Below are 23541 nucleotides of genomic sequence, written 5' to 3' on the forward strand. Positions count from 1 at the left end.
GGACAGCTGGACATATAAAGGGCCCCATTACCTTCAGTAGCTTAAGGCCTCGTGAAACCCCACTCCGGCCCTGTCTATGATATGCTATGAGACCCATGGTCATCTCCCTTGCATGTGAGAAACGAGGGCGCTGGTGGCGCCTGTCATATTTTGAGCACTGGAGATCCCACAGCTTCTGTGAGAGGCACCTAGTTTTCGGAAGTGACTCTGGGGCACAAAGTGGTCTGTTGGGGGGCGGCAGCGAGGGGAGGGCATTGAATGTCGCAGTGCAGTCCTGAACGCGCATACAGTGTCTGCTGCAAAAAGGGGAAGGTGGTAATCCCTTATTGACACACACACACACACACATCTATATGAATGAATATATGAGTGAACTGGTGCAGGTAAAAGGGTTTGCAAGGAGGAATCTCATCTCTGCAGGGGAAGAAGCAAAACGAAACGAAATCCGCTGCATCTGTCAGGGCTGCGTAGTTGGCCTGATATCTGGTGGCTTAATCCGGGGATTAGCTGGACGCAGTGGCAAGCGGATTAGCGGAGCCACTTGGCCGCCGCAGGGTGCCCAGTTCTCATCACGGCTGGAGGGATTATCTGCCCACCGCCCACAGGAGGGCGAGACACAGCGATGGCCTTTCCCATCCCACTCCTCCTCTCTTTACACCGCCCCCTCCCCATCCCTGTGTGCCCAGAGGAAAGCACGCTGCCGCACAGAGGCCGAGTCCCACTGCATTGAAAACTGCCCAGGCGCTGTTGCCATCGTTTGACTCCAGCTGCCGCACGACACCCACGTGCTGAGTCACCAGAGCCCCCTGCTGAGCCAGGCGTATTCTCCCTGGCCCTTCTGCATCACCCCCAGCGAAGGGAAGGAGCTGAGGGTCTTTCATTTGCCAGGTGCTGCCTGAGGATGATGCACTGTGGCCAGAAAGCCCTTACAGTTTGGGCAGTGGTGGAAGAAGATAAGGAGAGCCTGCTGGATGAGGCCAAAGGGTCTAGAAACATGGGGAGGTGCCCAGTACTGAGTCAGACCATGGGTATTGTGCAGAATTGATGCTTTTGAATTCTGGTGCTGGAGGAGACTCTTGAGAGGCCCATGGACTGCAAAAAGATCAAACCTCTCCATTCGTAAGGAAATCAGCCCTGAGTGCTCCCTGGAAGGACAGATACTGAAGCTGAGACTCCAAGACTTTGGCCACCTCAGGAGAAGAAAAGACTCCCTGGAAAAGACCCTGATGCTGGGAAAGATGGAGGGCACAAGGAGAAGGGGACGACAGAGGACAAGATGGTGGGACAATGTTCTCGAAGCGACCAGCCTGAGTCTGACCAAACTGCGAGAGGCAGTGGAAGACAGGAGTGCCTGGCGTGCTCTGGTCCAGGGGGTCATGAAGAGTCGGGCACGACTAAACAACAACGTTCTCATTTGCTCCCCTCTCCCCCCCTTCTCTATGCAAATCCAGATTTGTGATGCGGCGCTGCAAATCCGCCAATGGGCACTGCGCTCTGACTTCACGCAAGTCCTGAAATGCTGGCTGTGTGACGACAGCCTTGCATTTTTCTGTATATAAGAGAGCAGAGTTCCCAAACTCCAGCGCTCTCTAAGAACTCATGAAACCGCATGGGAAAGTTGGGACGTCAGCCTGGCTGTATCTGGGGGGAGGGGGCAGGGACCCTCACATCTAAATTTTATTTTCACATTTATATCCTACCCTTTTTTCATCCATGGAGCTAAAGGTGCCATTCACAGTTCTCCTCCTCCTCATTTTGTCCCAACAACCCTGTGAGGTTGGTTAGGCTCAGTGGTAGTGACTGCCCCATGCCAAGGAGAGGATTTGAAGCCTGGTCTCCCATGCCCTAGTCTGACACTCTAACCACTACACCACATTGGATGGGGAATCTCTGGCTTGGGGGCCAAAAGACTCCACTGTCTGGCCCTTGGAGTTCTCCCCAGTGTGAGAGAGCCAGTGTGGTGTAGTGGTTAAGAGTGGTAGACTTGTAATCTGGTGAACTAGGTTCGCTTCCCTGCTCCTCCACATGCAGCTGCTGGGTGACCTTGGGCCAGTCACACTTCTCTGAAGTCTCTCAGCCTCACTCACCTCACAGAGTGTTTGTTGTGGGGGAGGAAGGGAAAGGGGAATGTTAGCCGCTTTGAGACTCCTTAAAGGGAGTGAAAGGCGGGATATCAAATCCAAAACTCCCCAGCTCATGCCTCTTGTCCAAACCCTCCTGGAATGTACCGGTATTTGCTTGGCTTGGGACATGTCTTTGAACTCTGATAACGCCTGTGCTTGCCTGAATGGGGGACAGAGAGTGTGCATGTGTGTATTATCTATTCATCATTTGACAAAACTTATACAGTGGTCCCTCGGGTTACAGACACTTCAGGTTACAGACTCCGCTAACCCACAAATAGTACCTCGGGTTAAGAACTTTGCTTCAGGATGAGAACAGAAATCGCCCAGCGGCAGCAGAAGGCCCCATTAGCTAAAGTGGTGCTTCAGGTTAAGAACAGTTTCAGGTTAAGAACGGACCTCCAGAACGAATTAAATTCTTAACCAGAGGTACCACTGTACATGAGTTTGCAAAATCTCAAAGTGTGTTGCAAAGGGAATAAAACAAAATTATCAGTAAAAACAGCCCTGTGACATATTCAAAAGAAAAAAACCAGCAACACGCTAAAAGCGGATTGAAACATGCGTCTCCATGTCCAAATTGGCTTGTCTAAGCAAAAGTGTTTTTGGCAGGATCCGAAAAAAGTACAGTCATGCCTCTCAACTCCCGAATGCCTTGGGAGTCGAACGTTCTGGCTCCTGAATGATCAAAAACCAGAAGTGATTGTTCCGGTTTTCGAACGTTCTTTTGGAAGCCGAACGTCGTACGGCTCCTGCAGCCAATTAGAAGCCACGCTTTGGTTTCCAAATGTTTTGGAAGTTGAACGGACTTCTGGAATGGATTGCGTTCAACTTCCGAGGTACGACTGTACCGTGAAGGGGCTTGCACCATGTCAACAAGCAGGGAGTTCCCAAGCGTTGGTGCTGCCACACTAAACGATCGATTGCTTTACGAATGTGGAACGAGTCTTAATGTTCGCCTGTGACAGGGCCAGTTCTGCATAAAAGTAGCCTATTGTACAAGAGAGTGAAGTTGTGGCTCCCAAAGGGTTTCCCATAAGCAGTTGTTGCCCTTGGGCAGAGAATGGTTCCCCATCCCTGGCGACGAATCTTCCCTAACTGCGGCCAATGAGGGGTGAGTGGTTCTGCTATGTGCTCTCCTTGTCTTCCTCTAGGACTCATTGTTTACCTGGGCATGATGGTTGGTGCCTTCCTCTGGGGCGGCTTGGCGGACCGGCTTGGGCGCAGGCAGTGCCTCCTGATGTCCCTCTCCGTCAACAGTGTTTTCGCCTTCTTCTCCTCCTTTGTCCAGGGTTATGGCACTTTCCTCTTCTGCCGGCTCCTCTCTGGTGTGGGGTAAGGCGTATTCTGTGTTTGGTCCCCAAATTCAGGGAGATCTCTGTTCGAGCCTTCAGCACATCATCTCCTCCTGCTCCTCCTCCTCCTCCTCCTCCTCTTCTTCTTCTCCTTCTTCCCCTCCTCCTCCTCCTTTTCTATCACCATGAACTAGGAACTTAAAGGGAAAGATAAAGGATCGCTGACAGTGAAGTCCAGTCATGAACGATTCTGGGGTTGCGGCGCTCATCTCACATGACTAGCCGAGGGAGCCGGCGTTTGTCCACAGACAGTTTTTCCGGGTCATGTGGCCAGCATGACTAAGCTGCTTCTGGCGAAACCAGAGCAGCACACGGAAACACTGTTTACCTTCCTGCCGGAGTGGTACCTATTTATCTACTTGCACCTTGATGTGCTTTCGAACTGCTAGGTTGGCAGGAGCTGGGACCGAGCAATGGGAGCTCACCCCGTCGTGGGGATTCGAACTAGGAACTTAGCTTTTCCAATTTGTTTTTAAAATGAAGGGAGGTGTGTGAGAGAGATGGATATCCTCACACAGCCATGTGCTGAACCTCCTGCTCTGGGGAATAAATTCTGAGGATGATGTCCTTGAAGACTGAACGGGGGGCATGCAAGTGGTTGCACACACCTGCTCAAAACACATTGGTTTGTCTAGATTTTATGCTAGAACTAAAAAACAAAGAAATGTACAGCTAACGGATCTGCTGACCTGATTCTCCCTCTGACACCATCCAGTGGGTTGTCTGGGTTTGGCTTTTTCGAATTGGGGTTATAGTCAAACAAGGGATGTGGGTGGCGCTGTGGTCTAAACCACTGATCCTCTTGGGCTTGTTAATCAAAAGGTTGGCGGTTTGAATCCACACTCTGTCCCAGCTCCTGCCTACCTAGCAGTTCGAAAGCACACCAGTGCAAGTAGATAAATAGGTAAACGCCGGCTCCCTCAGCCTGAAAGCGAGATGAGCACCGCAACCCCAGAGTCAGCCACGACTGGACTTAACCTTCCAGGTCCTTTACCTTTATATTTACCTTTTTACCTAAAGTCAAACAAAAATTACCCTCTGCACTCCGCCCAGCTTGAACTTGGAAGTGGTTCAGACCCCACCAGCATGTTTTTCACTTCTCTCTCTCTCTCTCTCTCTCTCTCTCTCTCTCTCTCTCTCCTTTTTCTAGTATTGGCGGGTCGATTCCCATCGTTTTCTCCTACTATTCAGAGTTCCTGGCTCAGGAGAAGCGCGGGGAGCACCTCAGCTGGTTGTGCATGTTCTGGATGATTGGGGGCATCTATGCGTCTGCCATGGCGTGGGCGATCATCCCCCATTATGGTAAGGGATGGGAAATTGCCAGGGACGAAGGAGACCAACTGACTGGGGGCTTCCTCTCTCCATTTGGCCCCAGTGGTGCACAAATCCTATACTGGGAAAAGAGCTGGATTTTACCCATGAAAAGAGCAGGATTTTACCCATAATCAATATGCATTGATTATGCATATGGGGCTCATTTGCATATATGTGAAGGGGATTCATGCAAGGAGCAAATCACCTTGTCTCAAAAAACGCTAGACATTTTATTTCGTCTTCTTGGCACCCCTTATCCATCTTAGGGGCTGGAAACTTGGGATCTGCATTCTGAACCCAGTGCAAATTTCTCAGCTTGCATGTTTCCACTTTGGAAGGTGCACAATTCTGGCATGTTGTGAAATGGAAGAGATTTGGGGCACGTGGGGGGAGAGAGGTGGGTGTAACAAATCTTTATTTTCCAATCCGAAGGCTGGAGCTTCCAAATGGGGTCTGCGTACCAGTTCCACAGCTGGCGTGTCTTCGTCCTGGTCTGTGCCTTCCCGTCCGTCTTTGCCATCGGAGCCCTCACCACCATGCCAGAGAGCCCCCGCTTTTTCTTGGAGGTAAAAGGAACAGAACGGCTTAAGGGAGATGGGGAAGAGACGGAGGAAGGCATCAGGGCAAGGCTGGAATGTGGTGATAGGGGAGGGGAAAGACCCAGTGGGTTGGTGTCACTAGGGCTGGCCCAAGACATTTTGGCACCGGAGGTGAACCTCAAAATGGCACCCACCTAGTGGTGAATCTGCATACGTGCAGCTACACACACAGAGTCAATTAGGGTTTGGCAGACAGCCAAGGCAGTGTGAAGGAGTAAGTCTGCCTGGTGATACAGTGGCATGGAGACAGCTCCATGATTGGTCAAGCTCTCTCAAGGGAATAATAATAATAATAATAATAATAATAATAATAATTTATTATTTATAACCCACCCATCTGTCTGGGTTTCCCTAGCCACTCTGGGCAGCTTCCAACAAAAAACTAAAATACAATAACCTATTAAACATTAAAAGCTTCCCTAAACAGGGCTGCCTTTAAATGTCTTCTAAAAGTTTGGTAGTTATTTTTCTCTTTGACATCTGGTGGAAGGGCGTTCCACAGGGCGGGCGCCACTACTGAGAAGGCCCTCTGCCTGGTTCCCTGTAACTTGGCTTCTCGCAGTGAGGGAACCGCCAGAAGGCCCTCAGCACTGGACCTCAGTGTCCGGGCAGAACGATGGAGGTGGAGACGCTCCTTCAGGTATACTGGGCCGAGGCCATTTAGGGCTTTAAAGGTCAGCACCAACACTTTGAATTGTGCTCGGAAACGTACTGGGAGCCAGTGTCGGTCTTTCAAGACAGGTGTTATGTGGTCTCGGCGGCCGCTCCCAGTCACTAGTCTAGCTGCTGCATTCTGGATTAGTTGCAGTTTCCAGGTCACATTCAAAGGTAGTCCCACATAGAGCACACTGCAGTAGTCCAAGCAGGAGATAACCAGAGCATGCACCACTCTGGCGAGACAGAGTCAAACTGACATTATTCATACAGCTGTCTGCTGTGGAGAAATAGCAAAGCTTACATGAGATATAACCTTTAGAAGGAATCTGAAGGCAGCCCTGTGCAGGGAAGCTTTTTAATGTTTCATGTTTTATTATGTTTTTATATATGTTGGAAGCCACCCAGAGTGGCTGGGGCAACCCTGCCAGATGGGCAGGATACAAATAAAGTATTATTATTATTAAGTTTTAACTAGCACACTGTTTTAATGGGCTTGTTTATTGTATATTTTAATTATGGGTGATTTACTCTGTCTACCCTTTGAACAGAGTTTCATAAACTGAAAATAAAATTTTACAGACGATGACCTGCATGACATATCACTTTACAAAATTTTATTTTCAGTTTATGAAATAATTCTATATTCTCCCACCATGCTGACGAAGATCTACGAAACAGCAGTCAGTATCCGGAATCTCTGTTCAGTGTTGGACATTATATTTGCTGAATACACAAAGCTTCACAGCTTATCTTTCATCGTGGAAAGTTCGTTACCTCTCTTCATTTAAAGACTTTCAGAGACTTTGAGTCTAAGATTTCATTTTGAATTTGTTATTGTTTGAAAGAATTCTATAAAGATGGTCTATTATGTATGTATATGGTCATTGTGTTGCCTAAACAGTGTTGACGTAACACACACAGGGCAGACATTGGTTAATGGCTTTGTTATTATTATTTTTTAATGTAACATTTCCCTTTATAGAACGGGAAACACGACGAAGCCTGGATGGTACTGAAGCAGGTCCACGACACCAACATGAGAGCCAAGGGTCACCCCGAGCGAGTCTTCTCGGTGAGGGATCATCCTGGCCACCGTCCCAGCAAACTAAAATGGATGAACAGTGTATAATCGGACTGTGGAACTCCTTGCCACAGGAAGCAATGATGGCCGCCGACCTAGATGGCTTTAAAAGAGGGTTAGGCAGATTCATGGAGGAGGAGATGGCTATCGGTGGCTACTAGCCAGGATGGCTGTGTTCTGCCTCCATGGTCAGGGGCAGCAAAGCTTCTGAACGCCAGTTGCTGGAAACCACAGGAAGGGAGAGGGTTCACGAGTTCGAATCCTGCTTGCTGCTTTCCCAGAAGAACAACAACAACAAACCTCTGGTTACGTGAAAGCTTCAATAAACACACAAGACGTAACCAGCTGTACGTTTGAAAAAATAATATATACTATTCATTGTACCGTGGTACCTCGGGTTACAGGCGCTTCAGGTTACAGACGCTTCAGGTTACAGACTCCGCTAACCCAGAAATAGTACCTTGGGTTAAGAACCTTGCTTCAGGATGAGAACAGAAATCGCACGGCGGCAGCGGGAGGCCCCATTACCTAAAGTGGTACCTCAGGTTAAGAACAGTTTCAGGTTAAGAACAAACCTCCAGAACGAATTAAGTACTTAACCCGAGGTACCACTGTACTGAATTGTAGATTTCAACAGAAGCAGCTCATAAAGTTTAACGGAAAAAGTAGAAGACCCAGTGGATCAGTTCATTCTCTAATCAGTTTATGCATCAGGTCCATATATGTGAAAATGTCTGTTTCACCTGTCTGTTGATAAGAGTCCAGCAATCCACACGAAAGGTTGTTACAGTTCCACAGAATCCTTTTGCAGAGTCTAAGACAAGGATTTCCGGAATATTAGCCTTGTTTTGCCCTCTTAGGCTCCATCAGTAGTACAAACTCATATATGACATCACAGGACAGTGGATCTTATAGCATAGTAGCTGCTGACACAGCAGTCCTGTGATATCATATATGAGTTACTACTACTGATGAAGCCTAGGATGGCGAAACAAGGCTAATATTCTGGAAATCCTTGCCTTAGACTCTGTGAAAGGATTCTGTGGAACTGTGGAACTACGTTGGAGCATATTTTCTTTTCTTGTGATTTTGGCATTTATGCCAGAAGACAATTGTTGGAGGCCTTGCAACTTAACAGGCTCGGTTCTATGCTGCAGGTTCAGGACCTGCTCTTGGACAGGATTGATCAAATTACTTTAATAGTGGCTAAATTTTTGTGGAAGGACTGGGCCGTCATAGAGAGATTTAGTGGTTCGTGATTGGTCGGTGATGTGGTAGTGTTTTACTGTATTATTTATGCAAATTGTTATGCTGAATTCGTATTTTCCACAATTTGTATACGGTGTTTGTTTGATAGTGTGTGGTTTGCTATGCCTAATAAAGGATTGATTGATACTGAACTGCAACAACCTTTCTTATGGATTGTTGGACTCTGTGAACAGACAGGTGGAATAGACATTTTCACATATAAACTGATCAGAGAATGAACTGATCCACTGGGTCTTCTACTTTTTCCGTTGAACTTTATGAGCTACTTCTGTTGAAATCTACAATTCAGTACAATGAATAGTATATATTATTTTTTCAAACGTACAGCCAGTTATGTCTTGTGTGTTTATTGAAACTTTCCCAGAAGAGGCATCTGATTGGCCCCTGTGAGAAGAGGATGCTGAATTAAATGGTCCACTGGCCTGATCCAGCAGGACTCTTCTTATCTACTTACGTTCTAACTGCTTTGGGTGGTGATTTTGCAGGGTGAGGGGCTCACCTCTGTGACATTAAAAATCTAAATTTGCACTTGTTAGTTCTTGTGTTTACACCTTGCAACGCCCCTGCTGGGAATCTTTCACAGTATACAAACTTGCGAGGTCCTGCCCTGAATCTAAAGGAGCACTTCCCAAACTTAGATCTCCTGCCGTTTTTGGACTACAATGCCCATTGTCCTTGGGACCGCTGGTCCTGCTAGCTAGGGAAGATGGGAGTTGTAGTCCAAAACCCTAGATTTTGGTGGAAACCATGCTCTAAAAAGCCTGGAAGAGAAAGGTGTCATCATTTCCCCAGTCACTTTCCCTCTCCAACTTTTTTTTTAATTACTCCACAGGTGACCCACATCAAGACCATCAAACAGGAGGACGAGCTGGTAGAGATCCAGTCTGACACGGGGACCTGGTACCGGCGCTGGATGGTCCGCTTCTTGAACCTTTCCCAGCAGGTTAGCTTCCGGAGCAACGAAGGCTCGGTGGGCCCAGCCAAACTGCCCTCTCACTTCCCTCACAGAGGTTGCACTGTTTGCCCACATTCCGTCGCTGTTCCCTGATTCTGGCAACGATTTGCAAACAGACAGGCAGTGCCTTCAGAGTCCGATCCTGCACACTTCAGCAAACTGTGAAAAACCTACACTGATTTACCCTCTTCCTTCCCCCTAGTCCCACCCCGGAGAGGCTCAAAATGTGTTTTTCTCTTTTTACAGGTCTGGGCGAATTTCCACCAGTGCTTTGTTCCCGAATACCGTCGGGTGACCCTGATGATGATGGCAGTGTGGTTCACCATGTCCTTCAGGTGGGGCTAGTATAGCTTTATTCCATTTATTTATTTCATAAATTTCATATACTGCTTGATCGTAGGAGAAAAAACCCTCAAAGCGGTTTACAAAAAATATGTAAAACAATAAAATTATCACAATTTTGTTTTGGCAACAATAATTTAAACCGTACAGAAAGTTAAAGCTGTGATAGAATAGACTAAAACATATACAGTGGTACCTTGGTTCTCAAAAGTAATCTGTTCCGGAAGTCCGTTCCAAAACCAAAGCATTCCAAAACCAAGGCGTGCTTTCCCATTGAGAGTAATGCAAAATGGATTACTCTGTTCCAGACTTTGAAAAACAACCCCTAAAACAGTAATTTAACATGAATTTTACTATCTAACGAGACCATAAAAGGAAAGCAACAATCAATGTACTGTACTATAAAATAAATAAGACAGTATTGTAGAGGATAAAAATGTGAATTACTTTTTTTTCCCCTTACCTACACTGACGATGGTCATTGTTTGGATGGGGGGCTTTTATCCATTTCCGCAGTCACTCACTCAATCAATCAATCAATCAATCAGTAGCTGAATTGGGTTCCACACAGTCACAAAAACATATTAACCGAAAAAGCCCCCAAAACCCAAAATAAATAGCAAAAACAAAAGCGCCAAACTTAATCCGTTCCGGAAGTCTGTTTGACTTCAAAAATGTTTGAAAACCAAGGAGCAGCTTCTGATTGGCGAAGGCTTCCTGGAAACAATAGCCGACAACCGCATTGGACGTTCAGTTTCTGAAAAACATTCGAAAACCGGAACACTTACTTCCGGGTTTTCAGCATTTGGGAACCAAAGTGTTTGAGTACCCAGGCATTTGAGAACCAAGGTGCCACTGTAATCCAGGTTGGGGTCATAGTTTTTTCAGTGCTGTGCCTGATAGCTCCATTCCTCTTTCAGCAAAACTGCTTCCTTCACCTCCTACCCCAATCTCCAGCTATAGTGGTAAGGTAAAGGGTAAAGAGACCCCTGACCATTAGGTCCAATCATGGCCGACTCTGGGGTTGCGACGCTCATCTCGCTTTATTGGCCGAGGGAGCCGGTGTACAGCTTCCGGGTCATGTGGCCAGCATGACTAAGCCGCTTCTGCCGAACTGGAGCAGCGCACGGATACACTGTTTACCTTCCCGCTGGAGTGGTACCTATTTATCTACTTGCACTTTGACGTGCTTTCGAACTGCTAGGTTGGCAGGAGCAGGGACCGAGCAACAGGAGCACACCCCGTCACAGGGATTTGAACCGCCGACCTTCTGATCGGCAAGTCCTAGGCTCTGTGGTTTAACCCACAGCACCACCTGCGTACCTCGGGTTAAGTACTTAATTCGTTCCGGAGGTCCATTCTTAACCTGAAACTGTTCTTATCCTGAAGCACCACTTTAGCTAATGGGGCCTCCCACTGCCGCTGCGCCGGCGCCACCCGATTTCTGTTCTCATCCTGAAGCAACGTTCTTAACCCGAGGTAAATAAGGCTTCAATACAGTGGTACCTCAGGTTAAGAACTAAATTTGTTCCGGAGGTCCGTTCTTAACCTGAAACTGTTCTTAACCTGAAGCACCATTAATGGGGTCTCCCACTGCTGCCGCGCTGCCGGAGCATGATTTCTGTTCTCATCCTGAAGCAAAGTTCTTAACCTGAGGTACTATTTCTAGGTTAGCAGAGTCTGTAAACTGAAGCGTATGTAACCCGAGGTACCACTGTACTCTAATTTCCCCCTGTTAAAGTCCACTTACCCTGCGAAACAACCCCCTTGAATTCTGGGGTTCCACAGCTACGATTATAGGCTTTGATACCCGCAACTTCCCACCTCGCTAACTCGCCTGCAAGCTCATTAGCTGGTGAATATCCAGCTGCTGCAACAGTTAAACACGGAGCTGATATTTAATTTATGCAACAAGGACTGTCGTGCGGCCAGAATCAAAGGCTACCAATTTGTGCAGCGGTGTAAGGAGAATATTTTAAAAATATTTTTAAATGTTTTTTCCCTTTTCTTCCCAAAGCCCGTAACCACCAAACTCATTTGCTGATATGACTCAGGGGGACGGATGAGAGAAAGAGAATGAGAGAGAGAGAGAGAGAGAGAGAGAGTGTGAAAAAGGCAGCGTCATAAGCCGCAGTTCCATGACTGATCTCCAGGCAGCTCTCGTTAATTGGAGCTGTCAGTGAAATCATTTTCAAAGAGGAAATAATTGCAAACGGCTCATGGATCAGTCATGGCTGGAGGCTGGCGATTTGGTTTGCAGGTGTGCGGGGAGAAAGCTTCGCTGGCTGATAGCCCGTTCGAAGCCTAACGAAGCGACACCCTCGTTAACGAAACTGGCTTTCTCTGCTCCATATCTCATCACTGACAGGATTGTACGATATGCCTCTGAGCATGTGCAGGGATTGTTTTACGCAGTCGATCTAACAGAGCAGAACTGTGTTATTTCTTCCTGTGGGTGGGGTATGTGTTGTCTAAGGAAATCGGAAAGCTGCCTTATAGCAAATCAGACCAATTAGTCCATTAATTAGTCCAGTGGTTCCCAAGGTGGGTGGTACTGCCCCTGGTGGGCTGCAAGATTACTTAAAGGTAAAGGTAAAGGGACCCCTGACCATCAGGTCCAGTCGTGGCTGACTCTGGGGTTGCGGCGCTCATCTTGCTTTACTGGCCGAGGGAGCCAGCGTACAGCTTCCGGGTCATGTGGCCAGCATGACGAAGCCGCTTCTGGTGAACCAGAGCAGTGCATGGAAACGCCGTTTACCTTCCCTCCGGAGTGCTACCTATTTATCTACTTGCACTTTGACGTGCTTTCGAACTGCTATGCTGGCAGGAGCAGGGACCGAGCAACGGGAGCTCACCCCGTCGCGGGGATTCAAACCGCCAATCTTCTGATCGGCAAGCCGTAGGCTCAGTGGTTTAACCCACAGAGCAAGGGAGAGGCATTGAAGGTCTAAATAACCATCAGATCATTTGAGAAGCTGATATCACTGGATCAAGCCGGTTAGTTTTGTCGAATTAACTGAATAGCTTTAATAAGATTTGGAATAAATGTTTAAATTAATTTGACACCATTTTGAATTTCATTGTGTTACTACCTTCCTTAGTAGGGGACGCGAGTGGTGCTGTGGATTCAACCACAGAGCCTAGGGCTTTCAAACCTAGCAGTTTGAAAGCATGTCAAGTGTAAATAGATAAATAGGTACTGCTGCAGCGGGAAGGTAAACAGCGTTTCTGTAAGCTGCTCTGGTTCGCCAGAAGCGGCTTAGTCATGCTTTTCCACATGACCTGGAAGCTGTACGCCAGCTCCCTCGGCCAATAAAGCGAGATGAGTGCCGCAACCCCAGAGTCGTCTGCGACTGGACCTAACGGTCAGGGGTCCCTTTACCTTTACCTTCCTTAGTGGGTTGTGGAAACCGCTGTCCTGAATAATGTTTTTTGTAGCGTAGGGAGCACCGGGGGTGAGTTTGTGGAATAGAGGTGGGGAAGGCCCTCAGAGTTTGCCAGCCCAGAACTACCTAAATTGTAAATTGTATGGAAATTTATTCATGACTGCTACTACAGCAGCTAGAATGCTACTTGCTCAAAAGTGGAAAGCGGAAGAAGTCCCAGCAAAGGAAGAATGGATACAAAAATTTATGGTATATGCAGAAATGGCGCAATTTACCGGAAGGATAAGAAATCAAGATAACAAACTTTTTATAAAAGAATAGAAGTGGTTTATTGAATATTTGCAGATAAATTGTAAACAGATAAAACCATTAGCAGGATTATTGTAACAACCTGCAGTTTCACAATACTATATATTTACAGTAGGTAATTAAATGAGCAAGTGAAATGAATGTGGATATGCAGAAGATTATTATTTTTTAAAAGAAATAAATAAATTTAAGGAACTGCAGAAAGAGGGGGAAGGAAGTAGAATTTTGAAATGTTAAATTGATTGTAGAACTAATGAAATGTATAAACTTGAAATTTAAATTTTAAAAAACACCTTTAAAAACACCAAAAAATTGCCAGCCCCTGAATTAGTCTTGCAACCGGACAGCCACAAAACCCTCAACCAATATCGGGGATTTTATAGGGGGGTCTCTGAACTGTGATCAGAAACAAACTGGTGCAAATAAGTATTAAGTGCTACGGGATCTTCTCTGCATAGAACGCTTGTGGTTCAGTCTGACTCAGGTCTCCAAAGATTTCCCTTCTGTCTCAGTCCTCCTAACTCTTTCCTCCCCTTCCTCCGGCAGTTACTATGGTCTGACCGTCTGGTTCCCAGACATGATCAAGCACCTCCAGAACATCGAGTACGCCTCTCGTACCAAGGTGTTCAACAACGAGTCTGTGCGCCACATCACTTTCAACTTCACGCTGGAAAACCAGATCCACACCCGCAGCGAGTATTTCAATGACAAGTAGGTGCCCGCTCTCTCTTGCTCTTCGAAATGTGGCAACCCTACAATATGATAGGCTCTGGTTCGCCAGATGGGTCATGACCGAGACCATTAGGAGTTTGTTCCTTGTTGGTTGGTCCTGCGCGAGAACGGGGCGGGGCCTTCTCAGTGGTGGCCCCTGCCTCTAGCATTTGTGGAATGCTTTCACCTGGGAAACACACCTAGCACCAAGATAGTTATCTTTTAATGCCAGACTAATACCTTTCTGTTTTGGTGGTTACACTACCCTCGACGGTGGTGCTCAACTTTCAGCGGAGTGGGGTTATGACTTGTCCTTATCGTATCCTTGGATGAGAATTTTAGGGATGGAATCATAGAACTGTAGAGTTGGAAGAGACCATGAGCGTCATCTAGTTAAGGGGTCAGCAAACTTTTTCAGCAGGGGGCCAGCCCACTGTCCCTCAGACCCCTTGTGGGGGGCCAGACTATATTTTGAAAAGAAAAAAATGAACGAATTCCTATGCACTACAAATAACCCAGAGATGCTATTATTATTATTATTATTATTATTATTATTATTATTATTATTATAATATTTATTTATACCCCACCCATCTGGCTGGGTTTCCCCAGCCACTATGGGGGGCTACCAACAGAATATTAAAATACAATAACCTATTAAACATTAAAAGCTTCCCTAAACAGGGCTGCCTTCAGATGTCTTCTAAAAGTCTGGTAGTTGTTTTTCTCTTTGACATCTGGTGGGAGGGTGTTCCACAGGGTGGGTGCCACTACCAAGAAGGCCCTCTGCCTCGTTCCCTGTAATTTTAAATAAAAGCACACATTCTACTCATGTATAAACACCAGACACACCCCACAAATAACTCAGAGATGCATTTTAAATAAAAGGACACATTCTACTCATGTAAAAACACGCTGATTCCCGGACCGTCCGTGGGCCGGATTTAGAAGGTGATTGGGCTGGATCTGGCCCCCAGGCCTTAGTTTGCCTACCCTTGATCTAGTCCAACCCCTGGCAATGCAGGAATTTTTCACCTGACTCAAACCCATAACCTCTCTGTTTCACGACAGGTTTATAAGCCTCAAAATGAAGTCTGTGTCCTTCATCGACTCCTTGTTTGAGGAATGTTATTTTGAGGACATCACGTCCAGCAATACGTTCTTCAAGAACTGCACCTTCATCTCTACCGTCTTCTACAACACGGGTAAAGTCTGAGGCTGCCGCGTGCCAAAAAAGCAAACAGAAACCTTTTAAAAATATTTTCTTTCTCCAATTTTTCAAATGTTCCTACAATGAAAATTACATCTGAACAAAAATATATATATCCTGGGGCTCCTTCCTATTCTATGGTTAAGTCATGCCACCTCCTGGTAGGACCAGTTGTTTAAGTGAGTTCTCTTTTATTCTTTTATACATTGTGGAAGCCCATGTTAGAACCACAGGACTGTACAGTAGGAAGGGACACCAAGAATCATCTAGTCTGACCACCACAAATAAGTGTAATAAATAAAAATAAATTAACCCTCCGTCTGTCTCCTCTTGACCCACAGACCTCTTTGAGTACAAGTTCATCAACAGCCGGATCATCAACAGTACCTTTCTCCACAACAAAGAAGGTTGCCAGCTGGACTTCAGCGATGACAACAATGCCTACATGATTTATTTTGTCAGCTTCTTGGGCACTCTCGCTGTCCTGCCAGGGAATATAGTCTCTGCGCTCCTGATGGACAAAATCGGGCGACTTCGGATGCTGGGTAAGGGTTAGAGGTAGTCCTGTCACCATTCACAGATTAAAGAGATATAAAAATAAAAATAATTTTTTATTTATACCCCACCCTTCCCAGTTCAAAAACCAGGCTCAGGGCAGCTAACAACAAATTTAAAACATTTAATTATAAAAGCAGCATAAAATACAGTACAAAAACATGAATAAAAATAAAATTCAAAAATCAATTTAGGGGAAATAAGCATTAGGTAACCCCCAGGGCTAGCTGGCTGAACTGGTCCTACTTGGGCCAGCGAGGAGGCCAGGGGAGAATTAGCTGTGGGGTCTCAGAGCGGGCGATCTTCATAAAAGGGGAGGGGGAGGGAAGAGAAGGGAAATAGAAGATCAGGCTGTATTCAAATTAAAGGCTAGGCAGAATAGCTCTGTCTTACAGGCCCGACGGAAGGAGGTTAAATCCTGAAGGGCCCTAGTCTCAAGGGACAGAGCATTCCACCAGGTCGGAGCCATCACTGAGAAGGCCCTGGCCCTGGTGGAGGATAGTCTGACTTCCTTAGGGCCCGGGACCTCTAAACTATGATTATTCATGGACCTTAAGCTTTTTGCACCTGCAGGGGTCTTCTGCATCAGGTCCAAGGGCAACCCCCCACAGAGTAGTCAAGCCTTGAGGATTTACTAATCCACAAATCACCATCTTTTTTTTGGGGGGGGGGAGTGTTTTGTAAGCAAATATTACTTACTATGTTTCATAAAATGCATGCACCACTTGATGATAAAAAAGATGATAAAACAATAAGAAATAGCAATAAGAAAAATGAACAACAACTATTTAAGACTTTTTGAAAAGTTATTTTTTTGCCAGCTGCAGAGACCCCAGATCTAGAGCAGGATTGTGGCATGAGTAAGAGCCGAGAACCAAGTCCTTTGTGCTGCTTTCCTGTTGAAAACTGTCTCCCCCACACTCTGAATTTTAAGTTGCTCCATAAGTGTAAATGACAGGTTCTTTTCAGGAGCAAAGGAGGAGGGCGTTTTCTTTAAGAAAAGGGCACGGGAGAAAATGATTGCCCCATCTCTGAGCTGCAATTCTGATCTAGTATCGGACTCCGCTCAGTTCTTGCATTGCACACAAAATGCAGCTCAGTTGTTAGAGCCTGAGACTCCTGTGGGTTGAAGCCCCACGTTGAGCGAAAACAGGGGTCAGCAAACTTTTTCAGCAAGGGGCCGGTCCACAGCCCCTCAGACCTTGTGGGGGGGCGGACTATATCTATTTTGGGGAAATAAACTAATTCCTGTGCACCACAAATAACCCAGAGATGCATTTTAAATAAAAGCACACATTCTACTCATGTAAAAACACCAGGCAGGACCTACAATATCACCCAGAAATTCATTCTAAATAAAAGGACACATTCTACTCATGTAGAAACACGCTGATTTCCTGACCGTCTGCGGACTGGATTTAGAAGGCGATTGGGCCGCATCTGGCCCCCGGGCCTTAGTTTGCCTACCCATGAGCAAAAAGACCCCAGCATTGCGGCGGGTTGGACTAGATGACCCTCGTGGTCCCTTCCGCCTCTACAATTCTGTGGTAGCGCATTTTGGTGCAAATAAAGGTTTCGGAGGGGCAGGGAATCTGTTGCTTTGTGGCCCTTTTGACTTTCATGCTAATTGGCCTCGTTCATTAATGTTTCCCCCATGAAAGAACCTGTGCGATTTGCTTAAAAGGCCCTACTAGGCAACAGGACTGCATTTTCATTTGTGTGAATAGTTGCTGATTTTGAATGAATGAATGAGTAACGAAGCTTCTGGAGAACTAGGAACCAAATTGGTGCGTGGGCAGGATTTCTGATGAACAGTTTACATCGGTGGGAGGGTTGGCATCGTGGCACCTGGGAGCCCTCCGCCCCCCCTTGAGGTCTCCCCCAAATTCCCTGAGCTCCTCCACCTCTTTGGACATGAGCTAGTGAGGGTGACGACCTTTCTTCTCCCTTGAAAAGCACGGAGATCTGAAAGAGTGACGCTTTTCCAGCCACAGGTTAAGTCTACTGCATCTAACTGTTACCCAGTTACCTTGGGAAATCAATGAGTGTGTGTGTCTGTGAGTGTGTGTGTGTGTGTGTGAGAGAGAGAGAGAGCGAGAGAGAGAGAGAGAGAGAGAGCGCATAGCTATCAACTTTTCCTGTAGGGATGCAGGTGGCGCTGTGGGTTAAACCACTGAGCCTAGGGCTTGCCAATCAGAAGGTCGGCAGTTCGAATCCCTGTGACGGGGTGAGCTCCCGTTGTTCGGTCCCTGCTTCTGCCAACCTAGCAGTTCGAAAGCGCCTCAAAGTGCAAGTAGATAAATAGGTACCACTCTGGCGGGAAGGTAAACGGCGTTTCCATGCACTGCTCTGGTCCACCAGAAGCGGCTTAGTCATGCTGGCCACATGACCTGGAAGCTGTACGCCAGCTCCCTCAGCCAATAAAGCAAGATGAGTGCCGCAACCCCAGAGTCGGCCACGACTGGACCTAATGGTCAGGGGTCCCTTTACCTTACCCTTATTCCGAATAGGATTCCTCGCGAGAAAAGGGGAAAGTTGACAGCTTTGGAGAGAGAGAGAGCATTTTCTTTTACTCTCTTGAGACAAATATAAACATATTTACACACTTTGTATACAGGAAAGAACTAATAACAAAGTTTGCTACATTCTTATGATTTGGCTGTATTCAACTGAAATTGCAGACTGGTTGAATTAAGTCAGCATGGCTAACTGGGCTCCATTAGTCCAATGGGTCTACTCTGAGTAGCACTTAGCTGGGTACCACCCGTTAATCAACACTATTGCAGAAACTCTTATTTTTAGCAGTACTCAAAAGGCTGCCAGTAATACCGAGCCCTCCTCTGGGTTTTGAACCTTTCCCACCATGAGGTCTAGAAACTTGTTTGACGATTCCTAAGAGATCGGCTTCTGCGATGGACGCAGAGGGCAACGGGTGCAGTCAGACATGCCTAACCTTGAATTAGGACTATCCCATTGACTCCTGTCTCTTCCCTCCCCCCCTCCCATCTTCTCCCCGACGCATCCAGCCGGGTCAAGTGTCATGTCCTGCGTGAGCTGCTTCTTCCTGTCATTCGGGAACAGCGAGTCCGCCATGATTGCCCTCCTCTGCCTATTTGGTGGGGTCAGCATAGCTTCGTGGAACGCCCTGGATGTCCTCACGGTGGAGCTCTACCCATCGGATAGAAGGTAAGCCTTTCATCCTCCTCTTTGCAGAAACCCCAGTTCTTGGGGAAAGCCTACCAGAGTTGTAGGGGTCTGCGGTTGAGTGGCAGAGACCCCGCCTCCACCATCCTGGAGCCGACCCATCGGCATGAAAGGGGAGCATTCCTAGCCAATGAGAAGAAGCCCTCTTTCCCTTTGTGCTGATTGGAGCCAATCGGAGGAAAAGGAGGTGGGTCAGCCACTGAGGGTTTGCTCCTAGGGTCACCCTGCAGAAAGTGGGCAGGAGTGTGCTGGGCCTGGGGGGTAACCCATGAAACGTGGTCCAGGACTGGTCCAGAAACCATAGGAGTCAGTCCAACAGGGCCAAGGCAGGAAACCAGGCAAAGACAGGTACAGGATCTCAGGCAGGATCTAGCATACAGCAATGTTGCTCCCGCCACCTGGGGCAGGGTCTGACTGCCTTTGTCGGGGTAACGGCTGGTCCTGATCCCCCGGCAACTCACCTCCCTGTCTCGCCCAAAGGCGAGCACTCCTCCTGCGAGTACTCAGGTCTCTTCTTCTCTCAGACCTCAGTCTCTGCAGCTCGGGAGATGTCGGTGGGTTACTAGACCCAGGGGCCGCCTCAGCCTCCCCTGACCCAACTGGTAGTGGAGCAGCTGTAAGTGATGGCCCAGCTGGAGGCAACGAGGTCATCCCTGCATCTGGAGCCAGAGCAGGCTCAGGCCCCGGACTCGGCCCAGCTGGTGCTTGTTGCAGGGGAACCTGTGCAGACTGGGGCTCTTCAGGATCAGGCCCCAGGCTTGGTTCAGATGATGCCTGCGGCAAAGGATCTGGTGCAGACTGAGACTCCTCTGGTTCCGAGTCCGAGTCCCAGGCCATCACAAGGAGGAAACACGGAGGAAGAAATTGTACTGGAAGGTCCAAGATCTCTAAGGTGCGGAGGTTTCTTGCAGAGATCTTGCTGTTGTCCATCGGCTGTTGACACCTGGCAGGGTGTCCATTTGCAGAAGACAGCCCTTCACTGCAGGGGTGGGGAACCCGGAGGATAATCCTGGCCCCTGAGGCTATTTCCCCGAAATCATAACTCACCAGCTGACATCCCTTGCAATCATCATCTGAGCAGGGGTGATGGGTGCTGCAATCCAGAACATTTGCGAGGAGTCATACTTCACTAAATGACCCCTGCGGTCCCTTCAAACTCTACGATTGTACAAAGTAGGGGGAAGTTGTCCTTGCAAAGTGTGTTCCGGATCTTTCTTTCGGCTCCTATGAATTCAGATGCCGCCGCAAACCCTCCTGTTGCTTAAAAGAACCCCCAGATCCCAAGTTGATAGTCCTCATGGTTTACAACGACAACCATGTATATGATTTTGGGGGGAATGGGGACAGGAGGGTTCAGAAGCACTGCCTGAATGCTTCTGCGACGCCAGAACTATGGGAGCTGTCTAGATTGCGAAGGACTCTAGGGGTGGCCCGAAGCGGTTAATTGCATCCCTCCCTGCATTGCAACATCTTAAAAAAGAAAGTGTAAAATCCAAATCTCATGACGGTGTGGTCCTGTCCCTTCCCTCCCAGCACCTTCAATGTCCTTTCAGGGATAAACACTTTGCAGCGGGGAAGCGAGAGGCTGCCTAGCATTGGAAATGAGGGCAAGCCGAGAAAAAGTGACGCATCCAGTTTGCCAGTCACACGCCAGCCCAGGCTGCCCGCAGGGACCTTGGCAGCACAGGAGAAAAGGAGGAGGGGGAAGAGAGAGGGAAAGAGAGAGAGAGAAGGCAGGGTGAATGGTTCCTGGAGAGGAGCAGAAACCCAATTCTGTGTTTTTTCAGTGAAGGAGAGAGAGGGGGGCGAAAGCTTAGAGGTCAGGTCACGGAGGTTGAGGTCCATTTCGAAGCAGCAGCAGCACAAACAGGCTTTGCAAAAACAGAGCAGCTGTAATGAAATCAGCAAGACGTGTTGATTTCCTTGATTATTTATTAGTGAGAATTTATACGCTGCTTGGAGGTAGCGAAAAACCTGAAAGCGAAGGCTTACAAAATTCAGCGGTGCCTCAGGTTAAGAACTTAATTCGCTCTGGAGGTCCATTCTTAACCTAAACCACCGCATGATTTCTGTTCTCATCCTGAAGCAAAGTTCTTAACCCGAGGTACTATTTCTGGGTTAGTGGAGTCTGTAACCTGAAGCGTCTGTAACCCGAGGTACCACTGTATAGATCAAGTTGTTGTTCTTGTTGTTGTTTTAAATCCCCTTCCTCCTCCCTCTTCCGTTTCCTCTTTCTATCATCATCATCATCATCATCAACAACAACAACAACCCCCCCCCCCCGGGATCTCTAGCATAGCTGTCAACTTACAGATTTGAAAATAAGGGACCAGCAGCCTCGAAAATAAGGGATCGGCAGCCAAAATAAGGGATTTTCCGGGCACAGGTATTTTCAGCTTCTGAGCCCCTCTGAGCCAAAGGCAGAAAGCCCAGCCAGCAGCCAAACGAAGCCTCATCAATAAGGGACAGCAGTGGGACATGGTGCTGGGATAAGGGACTGTCCCGCCAAGTAAGGGACACTTGACAGCTATGATCTCTAGTTGGTGCACACGGTTCTCCTCCCCATTTTATCCTCACGACAGCCCTGTGAGGTAGGTGAGGCTGAGAGGCAGTGGCTTGGCCCAAGGTCACCCCGTGAGCTTCGTGGCTGAGTGGGGGATTCGAACCCAGCTCTCCCAGGCCCTACCTAGTCCAACACACGAACCATTACGCTACACTGGCTCTGGTTTCCTCCATTTGTGTCGCTGGCTTGCACAGCGAGGGTGAGGAGTCAGGTTTTTCCTGATCAGCAAGCAACTGGTATGAAGATTGTGTTTTTAAAACATGAGGTTCCCCGTGGCGAGATGCCACCTCAAAGCCCGGTAGACTTATCGTGTAGTTATTTCCTGATTCTGAGATGCAACTGCCTGGAGAACAAATTCTCTCCCTGAAAAAAATAAACAAAACCCTATGTGCATCTTTTTCTTGATATTCCAAAGGCATCCTAAGGGAAGTTTGATTCTTTTATTATTGTTAATTTTTATTTAACATAATTATTACAAAATAAGTACAAGCAAAATACTGCAAATACATACATATTTCAGATAAGCACGCACATGTATAAAAAAGAACAAAAAGGAAGAAAAGGAAGAAAATAAAAAATAAAAAGAAAAATTGGAAGAAGAAGAAAAATGGGAAGAATTTATTCTACAAATATTTCAATAATAAAATTTCACTGATTGACTTCCATCGCTTACACTGCACTTCCCATATACATTTTAAGCAAAATTGTATCTGCTATTCCGTATTTTTCCCATACAGTCTCATACAAATATTCTAATCAATACGTTTTCTAAATCTTTCATAAATCTATTCTAAACACAACCAATACCTTACACAATACCTTTTGTTGTGTTTTTATATTTTGTGGGAAGCTGCCAAGAGTGGCTGGGGCAATCCCAGTCAGATGACTGGGCTTAAAGGTAAAGGGACCCCTGATCATTAGGTCCAGTCGTGGACGACTCTGAGGTTGCAGCGCTCATCTAGCTCTATAGGCTGAGGGAGCCGGTGCACAGCTTCCGGGTCATGTGGCCAGCATGACTAAGCCGCTTCTGGCGAACCAGAGCAGTGCACGGAAACACCGTTTACCTTCCCACCGGAGCGGTACCTATTTATCTGCTTGCACTTTGATGTGCTTTTGAACTGCTAGGTTGGCAGGAGCAGGGACTGAACAACGGGAGCTCACCCCATCATTGTGGGGATTCGAACCCCCGACCTTCTGATAATAACATTATTATTATTTATTCCTTTGCTTCTAGGACGACTGCTTTCGGCTTCCTCAATGCCCTGTGCAAACTGGCCGCCGTCCTGGGCATCAGCATCTTCACGTCTTTTGTGGGCATCACAAAAGCGGTGCCCATCCTTCTGGCGTCGGCGGCGCTGGCCGTGGGGAGCTCCCTGGCCCTCAAGCTGCCGGAGACACGGGGGCAGGTGCTGCAGTGAGCGTGCGTCCGTGCGAGCGTGTGAAAAAGAGAGAGAGAGATTCGCACTCGGCCCTCATCCGCGCTTGCCCCGTCCCACTTGCCAGGGGAGGGGGGCAAGTGGCAGATCTAGAGTTGTAGACACTGTGACTGTCTTGTCGTACCATTTCAACTGGGGGGGGGGACCAACCGTGGTCTGGGCTTTCGCCTGCAGACAAATCTCACCCCCGGCCCTTCTCCCCAATTTCCTCTCGTGGTTATCGGTGTACGTGTGAATCCTCACTCCGCCTCCACTCATCCAAAAAACGACCCCAATGAAATAGCAGGGGGACCGGATGAGGCGCAAAGTCGCCTCTCTCTCTCTTTCTCTCTCTCTGTCTTTCTGCGCAAAAGGGACGCAGACGGGTCAGAGGTCAAACATCGGGGGGGGCGGCGTGACCCCCCTCCCGAATTTCAGGGTGTGTGACCCCCCCGCAAACCACTTCGCCAATCCAAGCTGGGGTATGTGTGCA

At 47.6% G+C, this 23541-nt stretch overlaps 1 protein-coding gene across 2 annotated transcripts in view; it reads left to right on the forward strand.

Annotated features, from left to right (window-relative positions):
• Nucleotides 1-23210, forward strand: part of SV2A (synaptic vesicle glycoprotein 2A) — a 50028-nt gene extending 26818 nt beyond the window's left edge. For both annotated transcript variants that reach the window (XM_083715669.1, XM_083715670.1), the window contains 11 exons: nt 3278-3458; nt 4629-4780; nt 5225-5358; nt 7031-7120; nt 9231-9341; nt 9600-9688; nt 13937-14101; nt 15173-15306; nt 15653-15856; nt 18893-19052; nt 22868-23210. In XM_083715669.1, the coding sequence (XP_083571795.1) occupies nt 3278-3458; nt 4629-4780; nt 5225-5358; nt 7031-7120; nt 9231-9341; nt 9600-9688; nt 13937-14101; nt 15173-15306; nt 15653-15856; nt 18893-19052; nt 22868-23051 (1604 nt within the window). In that variant the 3' untranslated portion in view covers nt 23052-23210. The remainder of the gene's footprint in view (nt 1-3277; nt 3459-4628; nt 4781-5224; nt 5359-7030; nt 7121-9230; nt 9342-9599; nt 9689-13936; nt 14102-15172; nt 15307-15652; nt 15857-18892; nt 19053-22867) is intronic.
• The last annotated feature ends 331 nt before the right edge of the window (nt 23211-23541 follow it).

Source organism: Podarcis gaigeae (assembly GCF_964106915.1).
Source record: "Podarcis gaigeae genome assembly, chromosome: 16".
Classification (NCBI taxonomy): Eukaryota; Metazoa; Chordata; class Lepidosauria; order Squamata; family Lacertidae; genus Podarcis; species Podarcis gaigeae.